At 39.1% G+C, this 16,782-nt stretch overlaps 1 protein-coding gene across 1 annotated transcript in view; it reads right to left on the bottom strand.

Annotated features, from left to right (window-relative positions):
- LOC128644273 (calcium-binding and coiled-coil domain-containing protein 1-B-like) overlaps positions 1-11,335 on the bottom strand; it is a gene marked incomplete at its 3' end in the record, with an annotated part of 72,512 nt that extends 61,177 nt beyond the window's left edge. Inside the window, exons 1-3 of the mRNA XM_053696946.1 lie at positions 11,285-11,335; positions 10,081-10,223; positions 3,569-3,731 (exon numbers count right to left, since the gene is read on the bottom strand). Coding sequence (XP_053552921.1) covers positions 3,569-3,718 — 150 coding nt within the window. The remainder of the gene's footprint in view (positions 1-3,568; positions 3,732-10,080; positions 10,224-11,284) is intronic.
- Positions 11,336-16,782: the final 5,447 nt, after the last annotated feature.

The raw sequence follows: 16,782 nt of genomic DNA, 5'->3' as shown, positions 1-16,782 counted from the left end.
AGCTCTTCAGATAACCTTATTCTAGAACTATAATATCTGAATATTGATACCCCTCTCTCATATCGTTACCCCATCCAAATACTAAACACAGGGTACAATTTAACCCTAATTTCCAAGTTCTACGCGAATTTGTGTTTTTAATTGTATGTTATTATCATTTTTTCTTCTTTTTTTAAGTGTTGAAATAAAAGTTAGGTTTTAATTTTAGACATATGCTGCTCCACCCACATCTCTTTCCTATTCAAGGTTTTGATACCTATATTAGTAATAGGGGACAGTAAGTGCTAAAAAATGCAATCTGCCCTTGGAGCCAGAAATTAACATTTCTGACTCTACTCTTTTCTGAATCATTGATTCTTGCATAAGCACTCCAGCAAGTACCCACTGCAAAAATAAAAGTAGGTACAAATAGCAGTCCCCATTCACTTGTGTAGTGCGGTTGCAATTTTTTGCGTTTTCTGGATTCATTATTCGTCTAGAGTAGGACGGAACCCAGATAAGATCTTTTAGGTCCAAGCCCCCTGGCAGCATCGCTGCCTTTGGTGTCTTCCATCTGGAGGGAGTCCTGATGGTACCCCAGGCTTTGACATGTGATAAAGCAGTTATATCATAATAAGTGAAAATATTTGGCATCGCTGTAAGTTAACCTGTATATGATGAGCATATTGCCTGAAATTTATGTAGGAGGTGCTGGGAACTGTTCTAGTCAAGCATCTAAAGACATTCGGTAATAGAGACATCTCTAAAGGCCACTATTCTGCCAAGCAAGATATAAAAGGAAGATTCCATTTGGTCAGTGAAGCCCTCATCTCCTCAAGAAGTAGGAGGTAGCTTTGGGAAATAATCATTTTATGATTGTTAGAAGGAAAAACACAGAGGTATTTCAAGCAGTTTGTTGTTCATTTGAAACAGTGTGTCTGCTTCAAATAGCATAGCTAAGTGTCCAATAAGTTAAATGCTAGTGCTTCTGTTTTTAAGAAGTTGAGCTTGTAGGAGCTCAAAATGCCGAACTGTTGGAGGAGGTTAAAAAGAGCTGGTAAGGAGTGCCTCGCTTCATACAGGATCACAGTGAGATTGTCAGCAAATAAATAAAGCTATTTTCAGCCAAGCAGTAGGTCAGACCAGTGCATAAAGCAGCTGTATAAGCAAAAAACAGACATGTTTCATCCCTAATAAGTAACCATCAGGGTAAAGGGCTACCTCTTTAAATTGTTGATTTGTTGTTATAGTAACACCATCTGGCGTTCAATCAAAATCATAAAAAGTTTTTAAATACTCATGTAACCTAACTTAGAAATGTATCTCATATTTATTTCAAGTGTGCACAGGAAGAAGCAATGTCTATGTATTGTATACATTTTGGTCTTACATCTTACAATATTCATTCACTGACATTACTCAACTCTATATTCTATAGAAGTCCCTGATAATACAAAATATATATGAGGCTGATGCACGTAACACGTAAAAATCACTTATCAACTGTTGCATCACTCACTAAAGAGTTACAAATTCTTCTGGAAGCAACATCAGAACAAGAACTGTGCGTCGGGAACTTAATGAAATGAGTTTCGGACAGCTGTGCACAAGTGTTACCTGGAGTGGTGTAAAACACGCAGCCACTGGAATATAGAGCAGTGGAAACATGTTCTATGAACTGATGAATCACACTTTCCTATCCCTATCCTGTTCTAGCATGACTGTGAACCTGTGCACAAAGTCCATGAAGACATGGTTTTGTTGTGGAGGAACTTGAGTGGACTGCACAGAGCCCTGACCTCAACCCCATTAAACACCTTTGGGATGAATTGAAACACTAATTGCGAGTCAGACCTTCTTCTGCAAATCAGTGCCTGGCCCCACAAAATCTCTTTTGGCTGAATTGGCACAAATTCACAGACACACTCCAAGATCTTGTGGAAAAGCCTTCACAGAAGAACGGATGCTGTTATAGCCACAAAGGAGGGGCAAAACTAAATATTAATTCCCATGATTTTGGAATGAGGTATCCAACCAGCTCATACAGGTGTGATGGTCAGGTGTCCACATACCTTTGGCCATATTTTTCCAAATTCGTCACATTAAACTGCATTGCATTAATCCTAGCCTGTCCTGGTCTTTCGAGACTTTTAACCAATGTCTCTATGTTCTCTCTAATAGATAGAAGTCCCAGTCTACATTTCTATAATGTTGCATAATGAGAAAAAATAAAACTAATACTTTTTTTTTTAAAAGTACAATTAGGATTTACATGAGAGATAGATAGGTAGATAGATAAATAAATAAATAGATAAATACATAACTGATAGATAGATGATAGATAGATAGATAGATAGATAGATAGATAGAGATAGATAGATAGGATTGTGAAATGAACCATTCTACACTGAATAGTATGAAGGTATTTTACACTGACATTTTCTTTAACATATTTTCAGGTTGATATGTTCACTTTTCATTTACTTTTGTTTATTTTTAGGTGGGGCAGTGTCAAAAACCTTGGACATACTATTTACCTCAGTCTTTTTGGCTTATTAAGTAATCATATCAAAATAAACATGAGTTTGTCTGGCAAAATCCTCCTTTAATAATTATGGGCTACATTACAGAATTAGGTATTAGTGAATATTTAAAAAATCTTAAGCAAAGCATCTTTATGTGGCCAAAACTCCACTACCTGAGCACTATCGGCTTAACGCACCATCAGATTATTGTTCCACCAATAGCCAACATAAATTTTACTGTGTGTCCCCATACAAGTCTATCATGTGATGGATTTGATGCACCCACACTAATCAACATGCAGATGTTAATGCACCCTACACTATCACTTGAAATATCAAAAATAACTTTGGACTTGTAATATGAGAGCAAACATAGAAATGCTACAGATTGTGCTTGAGTAGCGCTAACATTTTTGCACTCCACTAATCCAGGCCTATACGTTTCTGTGAATTATGAAAGTCATATCTACTGTGTGTCTTTTAAAAGTATAGTACTCATATTCTAATCCTCTTACACTTTTGAAAACTATAGAGTATTTTTGTAAATGTCAAGTGATGACGAGTTAAACATTTAATAGCAAATAGTTGATTAAACAAATATGTTGATCTTATTAAACCACAACTATTCTATTTTGTCATTGCTGCACACTGTATAATAAAGTATTGTTAAAGTAGCCCTGTAAAACTCATCTAATTTACGCAGATGTACATTTAGTAGAGACGTCAATCATGTTTCAGACACATTTATTTGCATAAAAATTAAACGTTCTATGAGATATTAAAGGGACTTGAAACCCCAAATTTGTATTTCATGATTTAGGCAGAGCATACAATATTAAACAACTTTCCAATAAACTATTAATTAATTTGCTTCATTCTTTAATAAATGAAGAGACTATAAAATAAGAAAGTTGATTACATTTGGATGCTCTATCTATATCATGAAAGTTTAATTTTAACTTTACTATCCCTTTAAGACACACTTGCAAACATTTAGCCAATCATAATAATGTGACCCTAGTCACACAGCTTGCCACAGTACATAGACTTTGAAAGCACCTTACTTTAAAAATGCCAATCCAGTCACTAGTTGAACCTTTCATGCCAAAGGGCAGAGTATAACGGCACTCCAGTTTTGTGTTTGGGATATAGGTTCGAGCCACATTCAGAAAGTGAACATCGAGCACAGGGTGAGAAAGAGAAGTCTCCTCCATTTTTCTTATCAAACTAAAACAAAAGCAGAAAATACAAAAGTGATAGTTATGAGTGAAACTAACATTCTTTCACTTACTAATTTAGAAATGTAATGTTGATTTTTATTATTTCTAATAAATTACTTTATATATTCTGATTTAAATAGAACTTACCTTGTAGAAAAAAAGTATTACACTTTTTTGATATACAATATCAATCTAAATAAAAGCAGAATGATTCACTGCCTCTTTTTCTCAGTGTATATATTGTATAAACTAAAATCAGAAATTGTAGCATGTAATCGAGGGTAAGGCTAAACACACACCAACAAAAAGCACAAACTCAACCTTTAAAAATAAATAAAAAGCCTTCTAAGTCACAGCCTCAAACAAGCAACAGACAAAAGTAACAGAAAAAAACAATTAAAGGGACACTGAACCCACATTTTCTCTTTAGTGATTCAGATAGAGCATGAAATTTTAAGCCACTTTCTAATTTACTCCTGTTATCAATTGTTCTTCATTCTCTTGGAATTTTTATTTAAAATGCAAGAATGTAAGCTTAGATGCCGGCCCATTTTTAGTAAACAATCTGGGTTGTTCTTGCTGATTGGTGGATAAATTCATCCACCAATAAAAAAGTGCTGTCCAGAGTACTGAAGCAAAAAAGCTGAGATGCCTTATTTTTCAAATAAATATAGCAAGAGAATGAAAAAAATTGATAATAGGAGTAAATTAGAAAGTTGCTTAAAATTGCATGCTCTCTATGATCATGAAAGAAAAAAATTGGGTTCAGTGTCAGTTTTTTTTTTCTGTAAATAGTAGCATACAGTCAGGAACAGGCATTTTAATTACACTGCACTGTAAAATATAAAAAGGATATAAAAGAGGTATGCAGGACTAAGATCATATTCAAAGCCTCCTGGGAAGAAATTAGCAAAATGCACTCAATTATTTCATCACATAAATAACCTAACCTTTGACAGCCATTTTAATGATACAGTTTAACTTCATGAGTGCTAAAGCCATCTCCCTCATAAGCAAGCTTCCATAGTACTCATGTAATGTTTTGTGGAACCCTGGGGCTTCCTTGTATTGAAGAAGGGCGATATGCATGCTCTAATGATATTTTTTAACTGACAATTTGTAATGATGTCATCATAACCATGTCGTCTCTGGTGATGAAAGAAGCATAGTACAAAAAAAACAGCATTCTCTGTAGTAAGGAAAATCTTCCTTTACAATAACTCTCTACCCTCACAATATTTAACACATTATGGAATCCATAATTGGAAAATAGTTGTGAAATGAGCCTATATTATACACCTCCGTTTTTATAAGAAAATAAACTTATTTATATCTATATGGGTGGATGTTTCTTGTATATAGATGTTATTAAAATTATTTATTGCATAGCTGTTTTACAAACCTACATATGTACACACATACACAAAGACACATATATAAGATTCTCACACATATTAGCAATGTCAATCAGCAGGATATTGTGGGCTCAAAGACAAAAAAAGTTTTCTACAATCCCACAAATCATATATTGCCCAAATAAAGCTTGGTAGCTTTTGAGTACATGCAATGTAGAAATATTTTATGAACTTTTTTTTATTAATACATTATTTTGGATCTAAACAATTTGTCAATATATTTAAATGTTTTGAGGTCCTCTAGCTAATGACGCTGTGTTTAAATCCCAAAGGCAGAACATGCTGTCATCAGAGATGTAAAAGCAGAAAATGCAGCATATCTGCAGAAAGAATTCAGACATATGCAGGAACATTTAGCGTTCTCACTTTGCAGCACTGCTCCACATTAAACTGTTCTCTGCAGACACAGCGGTGCTCTGGCTACACTGTGTAAGTTTTCCTTAACACAGTGCATCCAGAGCAAAGTGTTGTTTGAAGAGAACAGTCAAATATGGACGAGTGCATTTATTGTTTACTGTCCAATCAGCCAATCAGATTGAGCTCGCAGATTGAGCTTGATCGGAACAGCCAATAGAATGCGAGCTCAATCTGATTGGCTGATTGGATCAGCCAATCCGATTGAACTTGAATCTGATTGGCTGATTCAATCAGCCAATTAGATTTTTCCTACCTTAATTCCGATTGGCTGATAGAATCCTATCAGCCAATCGGAATTCGAGGGACGCCATCTTGGATGACGTCATTTAAATGAACCTTCATTCGGACTTAGGACGTCGTTAGAAGAGGATGGATCCGCGCCGGCTGCTTCAAGATGGACCCGCTCCGCTCCGGATGGAAGAAGATAGAAGATGCCGCCTGGATGAAGACTTCCGAGCCTCTGGAGGACCTCTTCTGGCCGGATAGGATGAAGACTTCGGACCCTCTGGAGGACCTCTTCTGGACGGATCAGTGATACCCGGCTGGGTGAATACAAGGTAGGGAGATCTTCAGAGGGGTAGTGTTAGTTTTATTTAAGGGGGGTTTGGGTTAGATTAGGGGTATGTGGGTGGTGGGTTGTAATGTTGGGGGGTATTGTATGGGTTTTTTTACAGGCAAAAGAGCTGATTTCTTTGGGGCATGCCCCGCAAAAAGCCCTTTTAAGGGCTGGTAAGGTAATAGAGCTGTTAACTTTTTATTTTAGAATAGGGTAGGGCATTTTTTTATTTTGGGGGGCTTTGTTATTTTTTTAACTAGGTAGCTATTAAATAGTAAATAACTATTTAATAGTGATTGTACCTAGTTAAAATAAATACAAAGTTGCCTGTAAAATAAATATAAATCCTAAAATAGCTACAATATAATTATTTGTTATATTGTAGCTATATTAGGGTTTATTTTACAGGTAAGTATTTAGCTTTAAATAGGAATAATTTATTTAATAAGATTTAATTTATTTCGTTAGTTAAAAATTATATTTAATTTAGGGGGGTGTTAGTGTTAGGGTTAGATTTAGCTTTAGGGGCTAATACATTTATTAAAGTAGCGGCGAGGTCCAGTCGGCAGATTAGGGGTTAATACTTGAAGTTAGGTGTCAAAGATGTTAGGGAGGGCAGATTAGGGGTTAATACTATTTATTATAGGGTTTATGAGGCGGGAGTGCAGCGGTTTAGGGGTTAATACATTTATTATAGTGGCGGTGAGGTCCGGTTGGCAGATTAGGGGTTAATAAGTGTAGGTAAGGTAGCAGCGACGTTGGGGGGGGGCAGATTAGGGGTTAATAATTATAATGTAGGTGTCGGCGACGTTGAGGACAGCAGATTAGGGGTACATAGGGATAATGTAGGTTGCGGCGGTGTCCGGAGCAGCAGATTAGGGGTTAATTGTATAATGCAGGTGTCAGGGATAGCGGGGGTGGCAGACTAGGGGTTAATAAGTGTAAGGGGTGTTTAGACTTGGTTTACATGTTAGGGTGTTAGGTGCAGACTTAGGAAGTGTTTCCCCATAGGAAACAATGGGGCTGCGTTAGGAGCTTAACGCTGCTTTTTTGCAGGTGTTAGGTTTTTTTGCAGCTCAAACTGCCCCATTGTTTCCTATGGGGAAATCGTGCACGAGCACGTTTTTCAAGCTGGCCGCTACCGTAAGCAACGCTGGTATTGAGAGTTGAAGTGGCGGTAAATTATGCTCTACGCTCCCGTTTTGGAGCCTAACGCAGGGGGGAAAAAACACGCGTAGCTAACTCACCCTTTTGGCCGCAAAACTAAATCTAGCCGTAAGATTGTAGCAGATCAAATGCAAGCACATGGGCAAATAAACAACTTTAAAGATATATAGACTTACTATGTGAACTTTGCTCTAAACAAACTAACTGGAAAGCAGACACTACTTTGATATCTATCAAAAACAAAGACATTTTGGGAAGCTAAGATAGATAGAGAGAGCAGGGATTTCCCTTAAAAGAACATTCATCTTATCCATTGATACATCTAAAAAAAAGGTATTTCAAAATATTTTTTTAAAACAGACATTACTGAGCTACAAACAAACAACACTATGGGGCATATTTATCAATGTGCGAGTGGACAAGATACGAAGTAGCGTATCATGTCCGCCACACATCGATAAATACGCTGTGGGCATTTATCATTGCACCAATTCTAATGAACTGCTGGTGCAATGACGCCCCCTGCAGATTCGCAGCCAATTGGCCACTAGCAGGGGGTGTCAATCAACCCGATCGTATTCAATCAGATTGATTTCTGTCTGCGGCCTCAGAGCAGGCGGACAAGTTATGGAGCAGCGGTCTTTCATAACTTTGGTTTCCGGCGAGCCTCAAGGCTCGCCAGAAACAAGGGGCATCAAGCTCCAATACGGAGCTTGATAAATATGCCCCTTTATGTCACTGCCCAACAGCAGAGCTGTAGGAGTTATCTGTATCAATCTGTGTGCAACTGCGATGAGGGATGAGTTCTGCACAAACCTGTTGGTTTCAATGCCAATGTAAATAGCTTTAAAGGGCAATTAAATAAATAATATTGCATGCTCTAATTATTTAGAGTATGCAATTTAATTATTATTATAAGTTATTTGTAGAGCGCCAACAGGTTCCGCAGCTCTAAAGACATGGGTCTAATATGCAAGATGACAGTTATGAGAGACATAAGGGATAGAGGGCCCTGCCAGGAGTTTCACTGTTGTAAATCATCTTTCATGAAAGTGATCTACAAAGCAGCTAGGCTCGTAGGCTTAAATGATAAGGGGGTTTAAGGGGATAGCTAAAGGAGGAGAGATACTAAGATAGAAAAATGTTAGTGTATATTATATGCATCCCTAAACAGTAGAGTCTTTAAGGAGCGCTTGAAAGTTTGAAAACTAGGGGAGAGTCGTGTAGAGCGAGGCAGAGTTCCACAAAATAAGGGCCAGTCTGGAGAAGTCTTGTAGACGGGAATGTGAGGAGGTAACAAGAGAGGAGGTCATGAGCACAGCGAAGGGAACGGGAGGGCGAGTATCTGGAGACTAGGTCGGAGATATAGGGTGGAGCAGTGTTATTGAGAGCTTTAAAAGTTAGAGTCAGGATTTTATGTTTTATTCTGGAGATTACAGTAAGCCAGTGAAGGGATTGGCAGAGATGTGCAGCAGATGAGGAGCGATGTGTAAGGAAGATAAGCCTGGCAGAAGCATTTATTATGGATTGTAAGGGAGATAGACGGCAGCTAGGGAGGCCGGAGAGGATGGAGTTGCTATAGCCAAGGCAACTGCTTACACCAACTAATGTATAAGCAGCTACTAACATATAGCTACATACTCTATGCATTATCTTGTCTGATTATACTGCAGAGTTGTTATCTATCACACACCACAAGACTTCACAACCTATTTCTCTTCCACAGTCTGGAATCTCTGCCGAGACTATTACATAGTGAAAGGACATCCAGGATGAAATATTAGAAAGACAGTTAGTGACACGTGTTAGTAAGGAAGGGGATAGGTCTAGTGTAGAGATGAAGATTTGGGTATCATCAGCATACAAATGGTATTGAAACATATGGGACTGTATTAAGGAACCTAAAGATGCTGTATAAATTGAGAAGAGAAGGGGACCATGGACCGAGCCTTGTGGTACCCCAACAGAAAGTAGTAAAGGGTCAGAGAATGTGCCAAAGAAGGTAACACTAAAGGTCAGGATAGACAGGTAAGAGGAGAGCCACGAGAGAGCTGTGTCACAGATGCTGAAGGATTGAAGGGTTTGGAGCAAGAGAGTGTGGTCGACCGTGTCAAAGGCAGCAAACAGATCAAGAAGAAAAGTGGCCTTTAGATTTTGCTTTAATTAGGTCATTAGTAACATTAATAATTGCAGTTACTGTGGAGTGTTGTGGGCAAAATCCAGATTGCAATGGATCAAGGAGGGAATTCAATGTGAGGAAATGTGATAAACGTGTATATATGAGCCTTTCCAGAAGTTTTGAAGCGAGGGGAATATGGAAATAGGGCGGTAGTTAGATGGGGATGATGGATCAAGAGAAGATTTTTTGAGGATAGGTGTAATTAATGCATGTTTAAGGGATGATGGAAATATACCAGTGCTGAGGGAGAGATTTAAAATATGTGTGAGGATAGGAGTAAGAGTAGGAGAGAGGGAGGGCAGTAATTGTGAGGGGATGGGATCAAGGGGACAGGTAGTGAAGCGAGAGGAGGACATAAAGGCACATAGTTAAAGTACTGCTAGGAACCTGCACAGCTCTGTTTGGTATCGAGCAGAAACTGATCCAATCTACAGTGCTAGTCACACAGCTGGGTCATATACATAATACAAAAAACTGTGCTCCATAATGAGACATTCAGATAACCTCTATAAGTCTATGTATGTGTGCTCATATTTCTTTTTAAAGTATACGCCTAAATAGTTATTAGTATAGTCTTTTAGATATTCCAGGCATTCTTCAATTAATAAACTTTTGTACGTACCAGCCTGTTTAAGGGCCTGATGATAGAGCTCTTCCGTCTGGCAAAGATTATCAATGAAGTCTTGTCAGTAATGCAAGGTCCTTCAAAGAATTTTGGACAGGTAATTTTTTTATAGCGATCTGCTTATCTCCCTATGCAGGGTCCTGGATGTGAAGGATAGACACATACATTACAAGATAACGCTCAGAAAAAGATTTTGTGAGGTGGGGGTGACTGCATGAAACAAATTGAGTAAAACCAATTTATACTTAAACTGTTACACTTTACAACTGTAGATTTTTTATACAATACCCAACGAATACATAAAATTATTAAAGTGCAGTCACCTGTTTATAAACACAAAGAACAAACCTAAAATAAGGATTCTTCAGAAATAAATTCTTAAAAATTACACATTTGTAAATACCTTAACAAAAACAAACAAAAAAATTCCATTGCATTTTAATCCCTGCAATAATCTGCAAAAAAAGATATGAAGAATATTTTAAAATGTATGTATATTCTATGATTAAGATTGCTTATTACAATGTATTTCTATGGAAAATCAGATCAGGTAACATCTTCAAGCTGTAAACCCTTGCAATACTACATATATGACTAATACTGTCCTCTTTATTAACCTATCCAATAATTCTACAAGACAAATCATAGTAACATTTCCAAGAATAGGAATTTTATTTGTCCCTTTAAACTGCAACATCTGCAGGGCTGAAGCAACGCAAAATGCCTAAATTTTCTGCTCAAAACTAATAATTTGGTGGCAGTAAAATATATTAGCTGTAGATGTGCCACCACCATATAAAACGATTGCACATTTTATATACATATTTATATAACGCATTTAAAACTATTTCACCCTAAACTATTCCATCTTTGTTGATAAACATGTTTTGCCAGCTAAGGGGTTAACACAGGGAAGAAGTTGTGACAACTTTGACAGGTGTTTTCAGAGAAACCGTACACGTTTTCACTATATAGCAATACATTTAGGGGTTGTAATAGTTTTCGTGCACACAAAGTAACTACATTACGAGGCCTGTAACAGATGGCGATTTGTTGCGCAGTAAAGTTCTTTAAATAAATATTTACGGGCAGAGCAAAAAACACTTTCTATTCGCAGGATAAAGCGCCCTGTACTTTCGCACACCAGCTACCCCGGTACTCTCCAAAAAGGCACCTAATATACATATACAAAACCTCTTACCCCCGCACCCAGAAATCAGCTGTTCCACAACAACAGCAGATGTGCGTGGGGATCGCAGGGAATTGTAGTTCCAGGAAAGGCAATGCTGGTAAAGGAAGTCTCCTTAGAACTACACTATCCATCATGCTTTGAGTTAACAAAAATTAATCCTCTGACAGGATTATGGTTGCTGGGGTAACAGCTGTCCCTTTAGAGAACGGACGAGCGAGCATTCGATGCAGTGTGGAAAGTAACAACTGTGATTTGTTGTCAGTCAATCTGCCCCTTTAGTTCGACTTTTTTGTCTGGCTTACTATTACTTTCATTTTGTGACACTTGCCCCCTTGGCAAAATTTACTGTTTAAGAGTTAAAACTGTGGTACTACTTTCTTAAAGGGACACTCAAGTCAAAATTAAACTTTCATGATTCATAGAGCATGCAATTTTAAACAACGTTCTAATTTACTTCCATTAACAAAATGTGCACAGTCTTTTTATAGTTACACTTTTGAATCTTCAGCTACTAGTGCTCATGTGCAAGAATTCACAGAATATACATATATGCATTTGTGATTGGCTGATGGCTATCATGTTATGCAGTGGGAGTGGAAATTGACATAACTGAAATTTGTCCCCAAAAAAATCTACTACTTTAGACTAAATGCTATTCCATTGTCTTGCTGGTTATGCAAATCTACAGTATTTACTGGTCCTCAATGCCACTCTGTGTTTTAAATAAATACAAATCAAAAGTAAAAAAAATTATATTTAAAAAAAAAAAAAAAGCCAGCACATTCCATTTCCAGTATAAAATTAATATGAAATAATGCACCTTCAATGCATAATTATTTTTAAAGGGACATTATACACTTAATTTTTCTTTGCATAAATATTTTGTAGATGATCTATTTATATAGCCCATACAGGTTTTTTTTGGGGTTTTTTTTAAATGTATAGTTTTACTTATTTTTAAATAACATTGCTCTGATTTTCAGACTTCTAACCAAGCCCCAATGTTTTAGGAGAATACCTACTCCAGCTTGCTCCTGTTTGTGTAAAGAGTCTTCATATTATTATTTTATTATTATCAGCTATTTATAAAGCTCCAGCAGATTACGCAGCACTATACAAGTAATAATAAAACATTACAGGGATGCATTACATACACAAAAAAACAAGTACAGTAGGGTACAATATATGCAGAGGAAGTGTGTGTGTGTGTTTTGTGTGTGTGTGGGGGGGGTCTGTTATTTCCCACTTAAAGTAAGTGTTCTAGCTACCTTTTTAACAGAGCTAAACTGGGAGCTTCTAAGTAAGTTTTTAAACAGTTTTATACTGGATTTTTATATCTGTATCTGTGCATATTATTCTTTATAGTAGTGTCTATTACATGCAGTTAAATAAAAAAATTGGTGTATACTGTCCCTTTAATAAGTACACAACATTTCAAAACCAAAGAGGGTTTACTAAAGAGACCAACCATAAGCATGTTGTAATTGTTTATCTGAAAGTATGTTTGAACCCTCTTTTCACATGATAATCTTACCACATTTCTATTTAAAAAAATGTCACACCAAAGTGTTAATTTGTCCTAAAGCATGGGCCATTTTTTGTAGTACAGCGGTCCCACCCCTTGCTCTCTTTGCTATCTCTCTCTCTCCCCCCTCTCTTATGCGCTCTCTCTCCCCCTCTCTTTTGCTCTCTCTCTCCCCCCTCTTTTGCTCTCTCTCTCCTCCTCTCTTTTTCTCTCTCTCTCCCCCTCTCTTGCTCTCTTTCCCCCTTTCTTTTGCTCTCTCTCTCCTCCCTCTCTTTCACTCTCTCTCGCTCCCTCCTCTCATTTGCTTTCTCTCCCCCCTCTCTTTGGCTCTCTCTCTCCCCCTCTCTTTTGCTCATATTGCTCTCTCTTCCCCCTTTCTTTTAAGCTCTTTCTCCCTCTCTCTTTTGCTCTCTCTCCCCCTCTCTCTCCCTCTCCCCCTCTCTTTTGCTCTCTCTCTCTCCCCCCTCTCTTTTGCTCTCTTTCTCTCCCCTCTTTCTCCCTCTGCCCCCTCTCTATTGCTCTCTCTTTTTCCCCAGTTTCTCTTCCCTCTCTTTTGCTCTCTCTTCCCTCTATTTTGCTCTCTCTCCCCTCTCTATTACTCTCTCTCCCCTCTCTTTTGCTCTCTCTCCCCTCTCTTTTGCTCTATCTCCCCCCCTCTCTTTTGCTCTCTCTCTCCCCCCTCTCTTTTGCTCTCTCTCTCCCCCCTCTCTTTTGCTCTCTCTCTCTCTCTGCCCCCTCTCTTTTTGCTCTCTTTCTCTCTCCACCCTTTCTCCCTCTCCCCCTTGCTTTTGCTCTCTCTCTATCCCCCTCTCTTTTGCTCTCTCTCCCCCCTCTCTTTTGCTCTCTCTCCCCCTCTCTCTCCCTCTCCCCCTCTATTTTGCTCTCTCTCCCCTCTCTTTTGCTCTCTCTCTCCCCCCCTTTTGCTCTCTCTCTCCCCTCTTTCGCTCTCTCCCCCCTTTCTTTTGCTCTCTCTCCCCTCTCTTTTGCTCTCTCTCCTCCACTTTTGCTCTCCCCCCTTTTGCACTCTCACCCCCTTTTGCACTTTGTCCTCCCTCTCTTTTGTTCTCTCTCTCCCCCCTCTTTTGTTCTCTCTCCCCCCTCTTTTGTTCTCTCTCTCTCCCCCTCTTTTGTTCTCTCTCTCCCTCCTCTTTTGAACTCTCTCCCCTCTCTTTTTCGCTCTCTCCCCTCTCGTTTGCTCTCTCTCCTCCCTCTTTTTTTCTCTCCCCCCTCTTTTGCGCTCTCTCCCCCCGCTTTTGCGTTCTCTCAGGCCATGCCCACTCCAACCCGACCACGCCCACCACCCTGCTCCTGCCCGGCCACGCCCCATCACGGCACTCACGCCGGCCATGTCCCTTCATCACGGCCGCCCCGCTCGACCATGCCACAGCCACGCCCACCTGACCCGTTCCTGCCCGTCCACGCCCCATCACAGCACTCTTGCTGGCCTTCCCCCTCGTCACGGCCACTCCGCCTGACCATGCCCCTGCAACGGCTGCTTCTGCACACCGTCTCTGCTCTGCTGTCAGATCCTAAAGGCCAGGTATGTTTGTCCTCATGCAGTCTCTACTGCGCATGACTGCATCGGACAAACATGCTTGGCCGTGTGTGTGTTCTATGCTGCAATACAGGTGCAACCAAATGCAAGAAAACAAAACCTGTAAAAATATTTTTTTACCAAATGAGGATGGCGCTAAAAGAAACTATTAATTTCCCTTGATAAGTAATAAAAAGAGGTTTAATAACACAATGAAACATACAATAAAATCGGATGCATCCGTTTCAAACGTATTTATTGCACAATATGTCAGTATAAAACATAAAAAAAAATCAGTGGATAGTCTTGTCCCCCCCTTTTGCACTCTCACCCCCTTTTGCACTTTGTCCTCCCTCTCTTTTGTTCTTTCTCTCCCCCTCTTTTGTTCTCTCTCTCCCCCCTCTTTTGTTCTCTCTCTCTCCCCCCTCTTTTGCTCTCTCTCCCCTCTCTTTTGCTCTCGCCCCTTTTTTTTGCTCTCTCTCCCCCCTCTTTTGCTCTCTCTCCCCCCTCTTTTGCTCTCTTCCCCCTCTTTTGCTCTCTTCCCCCCCTTTTGCTCTCTCCCCCTTCTTTTACTCTCTCTTCCCTCTTTTGCTTTCTCCTCTTTTGCTCTCTCTCCCCCCTCTTTTGGGCTCTCTCCCCACTCTTTTGCGTTCTCTCAGGCCATGCCCACTCCCACCCGACCCGTTCCCGCCCAGCCACGCCCCAATCACGGCACTCTTGCCCGCCACTCCCCCTCGTCACAGCCGCTCTGCCTGACCATGCCCCCGCAACGGTGGCTTCCACACACCCTCTCTGCTCTGCTGTCAGATTCTAAAGGCCAGGTATGTTTGTCCTCATGCAGTCTCTACTGCGCATAACTGCATCGGACAGACATACTTGGCCTTTTATTATTTATTTATATATATATATACACACGCAGTATTTGTCTGTGTGTGTGTGTTCTATGCTGCAATGCAGGTGCAACCAAATGCAAGAAAACAAAACCTGTAAAAATATTTTTTACCAAATGTGGATGTCGCTAATAGAAACTATTAATTTCCCATGATAAGTAATAAAAAGAGGTTTAATAACACAATGAAACATACAATAAAATCGGATGCATCCGTTTCAAACATATTAATTGCACAATATGTCAGTATAAAACATAAAATAAAATCAATGAATAGTCTTGTCTGTAATATTATTTAAAAAGTCTCTCCCTGATAAGTATAACAAGTCTCTCCTTGATGAATGAAAGAAATTAGATCTTTTGGCAGTCTTAATATACACTGTATCGGTGTTCCAGATACTAGTTCAATCCTTACTCACTGTGACTGAAATCAGAAGGATCCGTTAGTGTTCGTCATGGAATCAGATAACGTGACTGGTTTCAACCAATCGTAGGTTCGATAGGTTAGCCAATGGAGTTGATGTATATAGATTTAAATCCCAGATAGAATACCATATGTTGATATAATATATAGGAACAAACTATCGTTTTTTAGCCAGAAAAGTCCATGCAAAGCCCTATATTTATCAAAGTCTGGCGGACCTGATCCGACAGTGCGGATCAGGTCCGCCAGACCTCGCTGAATACGAAGAGCAATACGCTCTCCGTATTCAGCATTGCACCAGCAGCTGGACTAGGTCAATGAACCCGATCGTACTCGATCGGGTTGATTTCCGGCGATGTCTGTCCGCCTGCTCAGAGCAGGCGGACAGGTTATTGAGCCGCGGTCTTTGTGACCGCTGCTGTCAGAAACACGGGGCATCAAGCTCTATACGGAGCTTGATAGATATGCCCCAGTGTCTCTAATCTTGCTAGTAGCAAGTAGCTTGGATTTATACTACAGCGATGTCTCATCAGTGTATACACAAGATATATATAGTTACCCAGAGACTTAGTACACCTGCTGGATTGTGGCTAACGATAGCATACGTTCTTTAGAACATTTAGAGAAAGAGGTTGTAATCCAAAAAAACTCTGTATCCTTGAATCGATCTGTGTTGTATTCTGTGCTTTTAACACACAGTTTTGGTTCCTTCAGCAGCTTTATATAATATATAGGAACAAACTATTGTTTTTTTAGCCAGAAAAGTCCATTCAGTTTCTCTAATCTTACTAGTAGCAAGTAGCTCGGATTTATACTACAGAGATATCTCTTCAAGGTATACACCAGATATATATATTTGCCCAGAGACTTAGTACACATGCTGGATTAGTGGCTAACGATAGTATACGTTCTTTAGAACATTTAGAGAAAGAGTTTGTAAAAACCTGTAAAAATATTTTACAAAGCAATATTTTGGCAAAAATCAGTATAGTGAAAAACATACCTGTAATGCAGATGTGTATTTCAGTCTGTTTAAATTCCCTTTATGAATAGAAAACTCTGCAATAAGCCATTATAAAATTTGTAGTCCATTATGGAATGGTATGGAAGGGGCATAAAACATGTTGCCTTGCTG

Source organism: Bombina bombina, unplaced genomic scaffold (genome assembly GCF_027579735.1).
Source record: "Bombina bombina isolate aBomBom1 unplaced genomic scaffold, aBomBom1.pri scaffold_620, whole genome shotgun sequence".
NCBI classification, from domain to species: Eukaryota; Metazoa; Chordata; class Amphibia; order Anura; family Bombinatoridae; genus Bombina; species Bombina bombina.
This window is presented reverse-complemented; position numbering and strand designations above follow the sequence as displayed.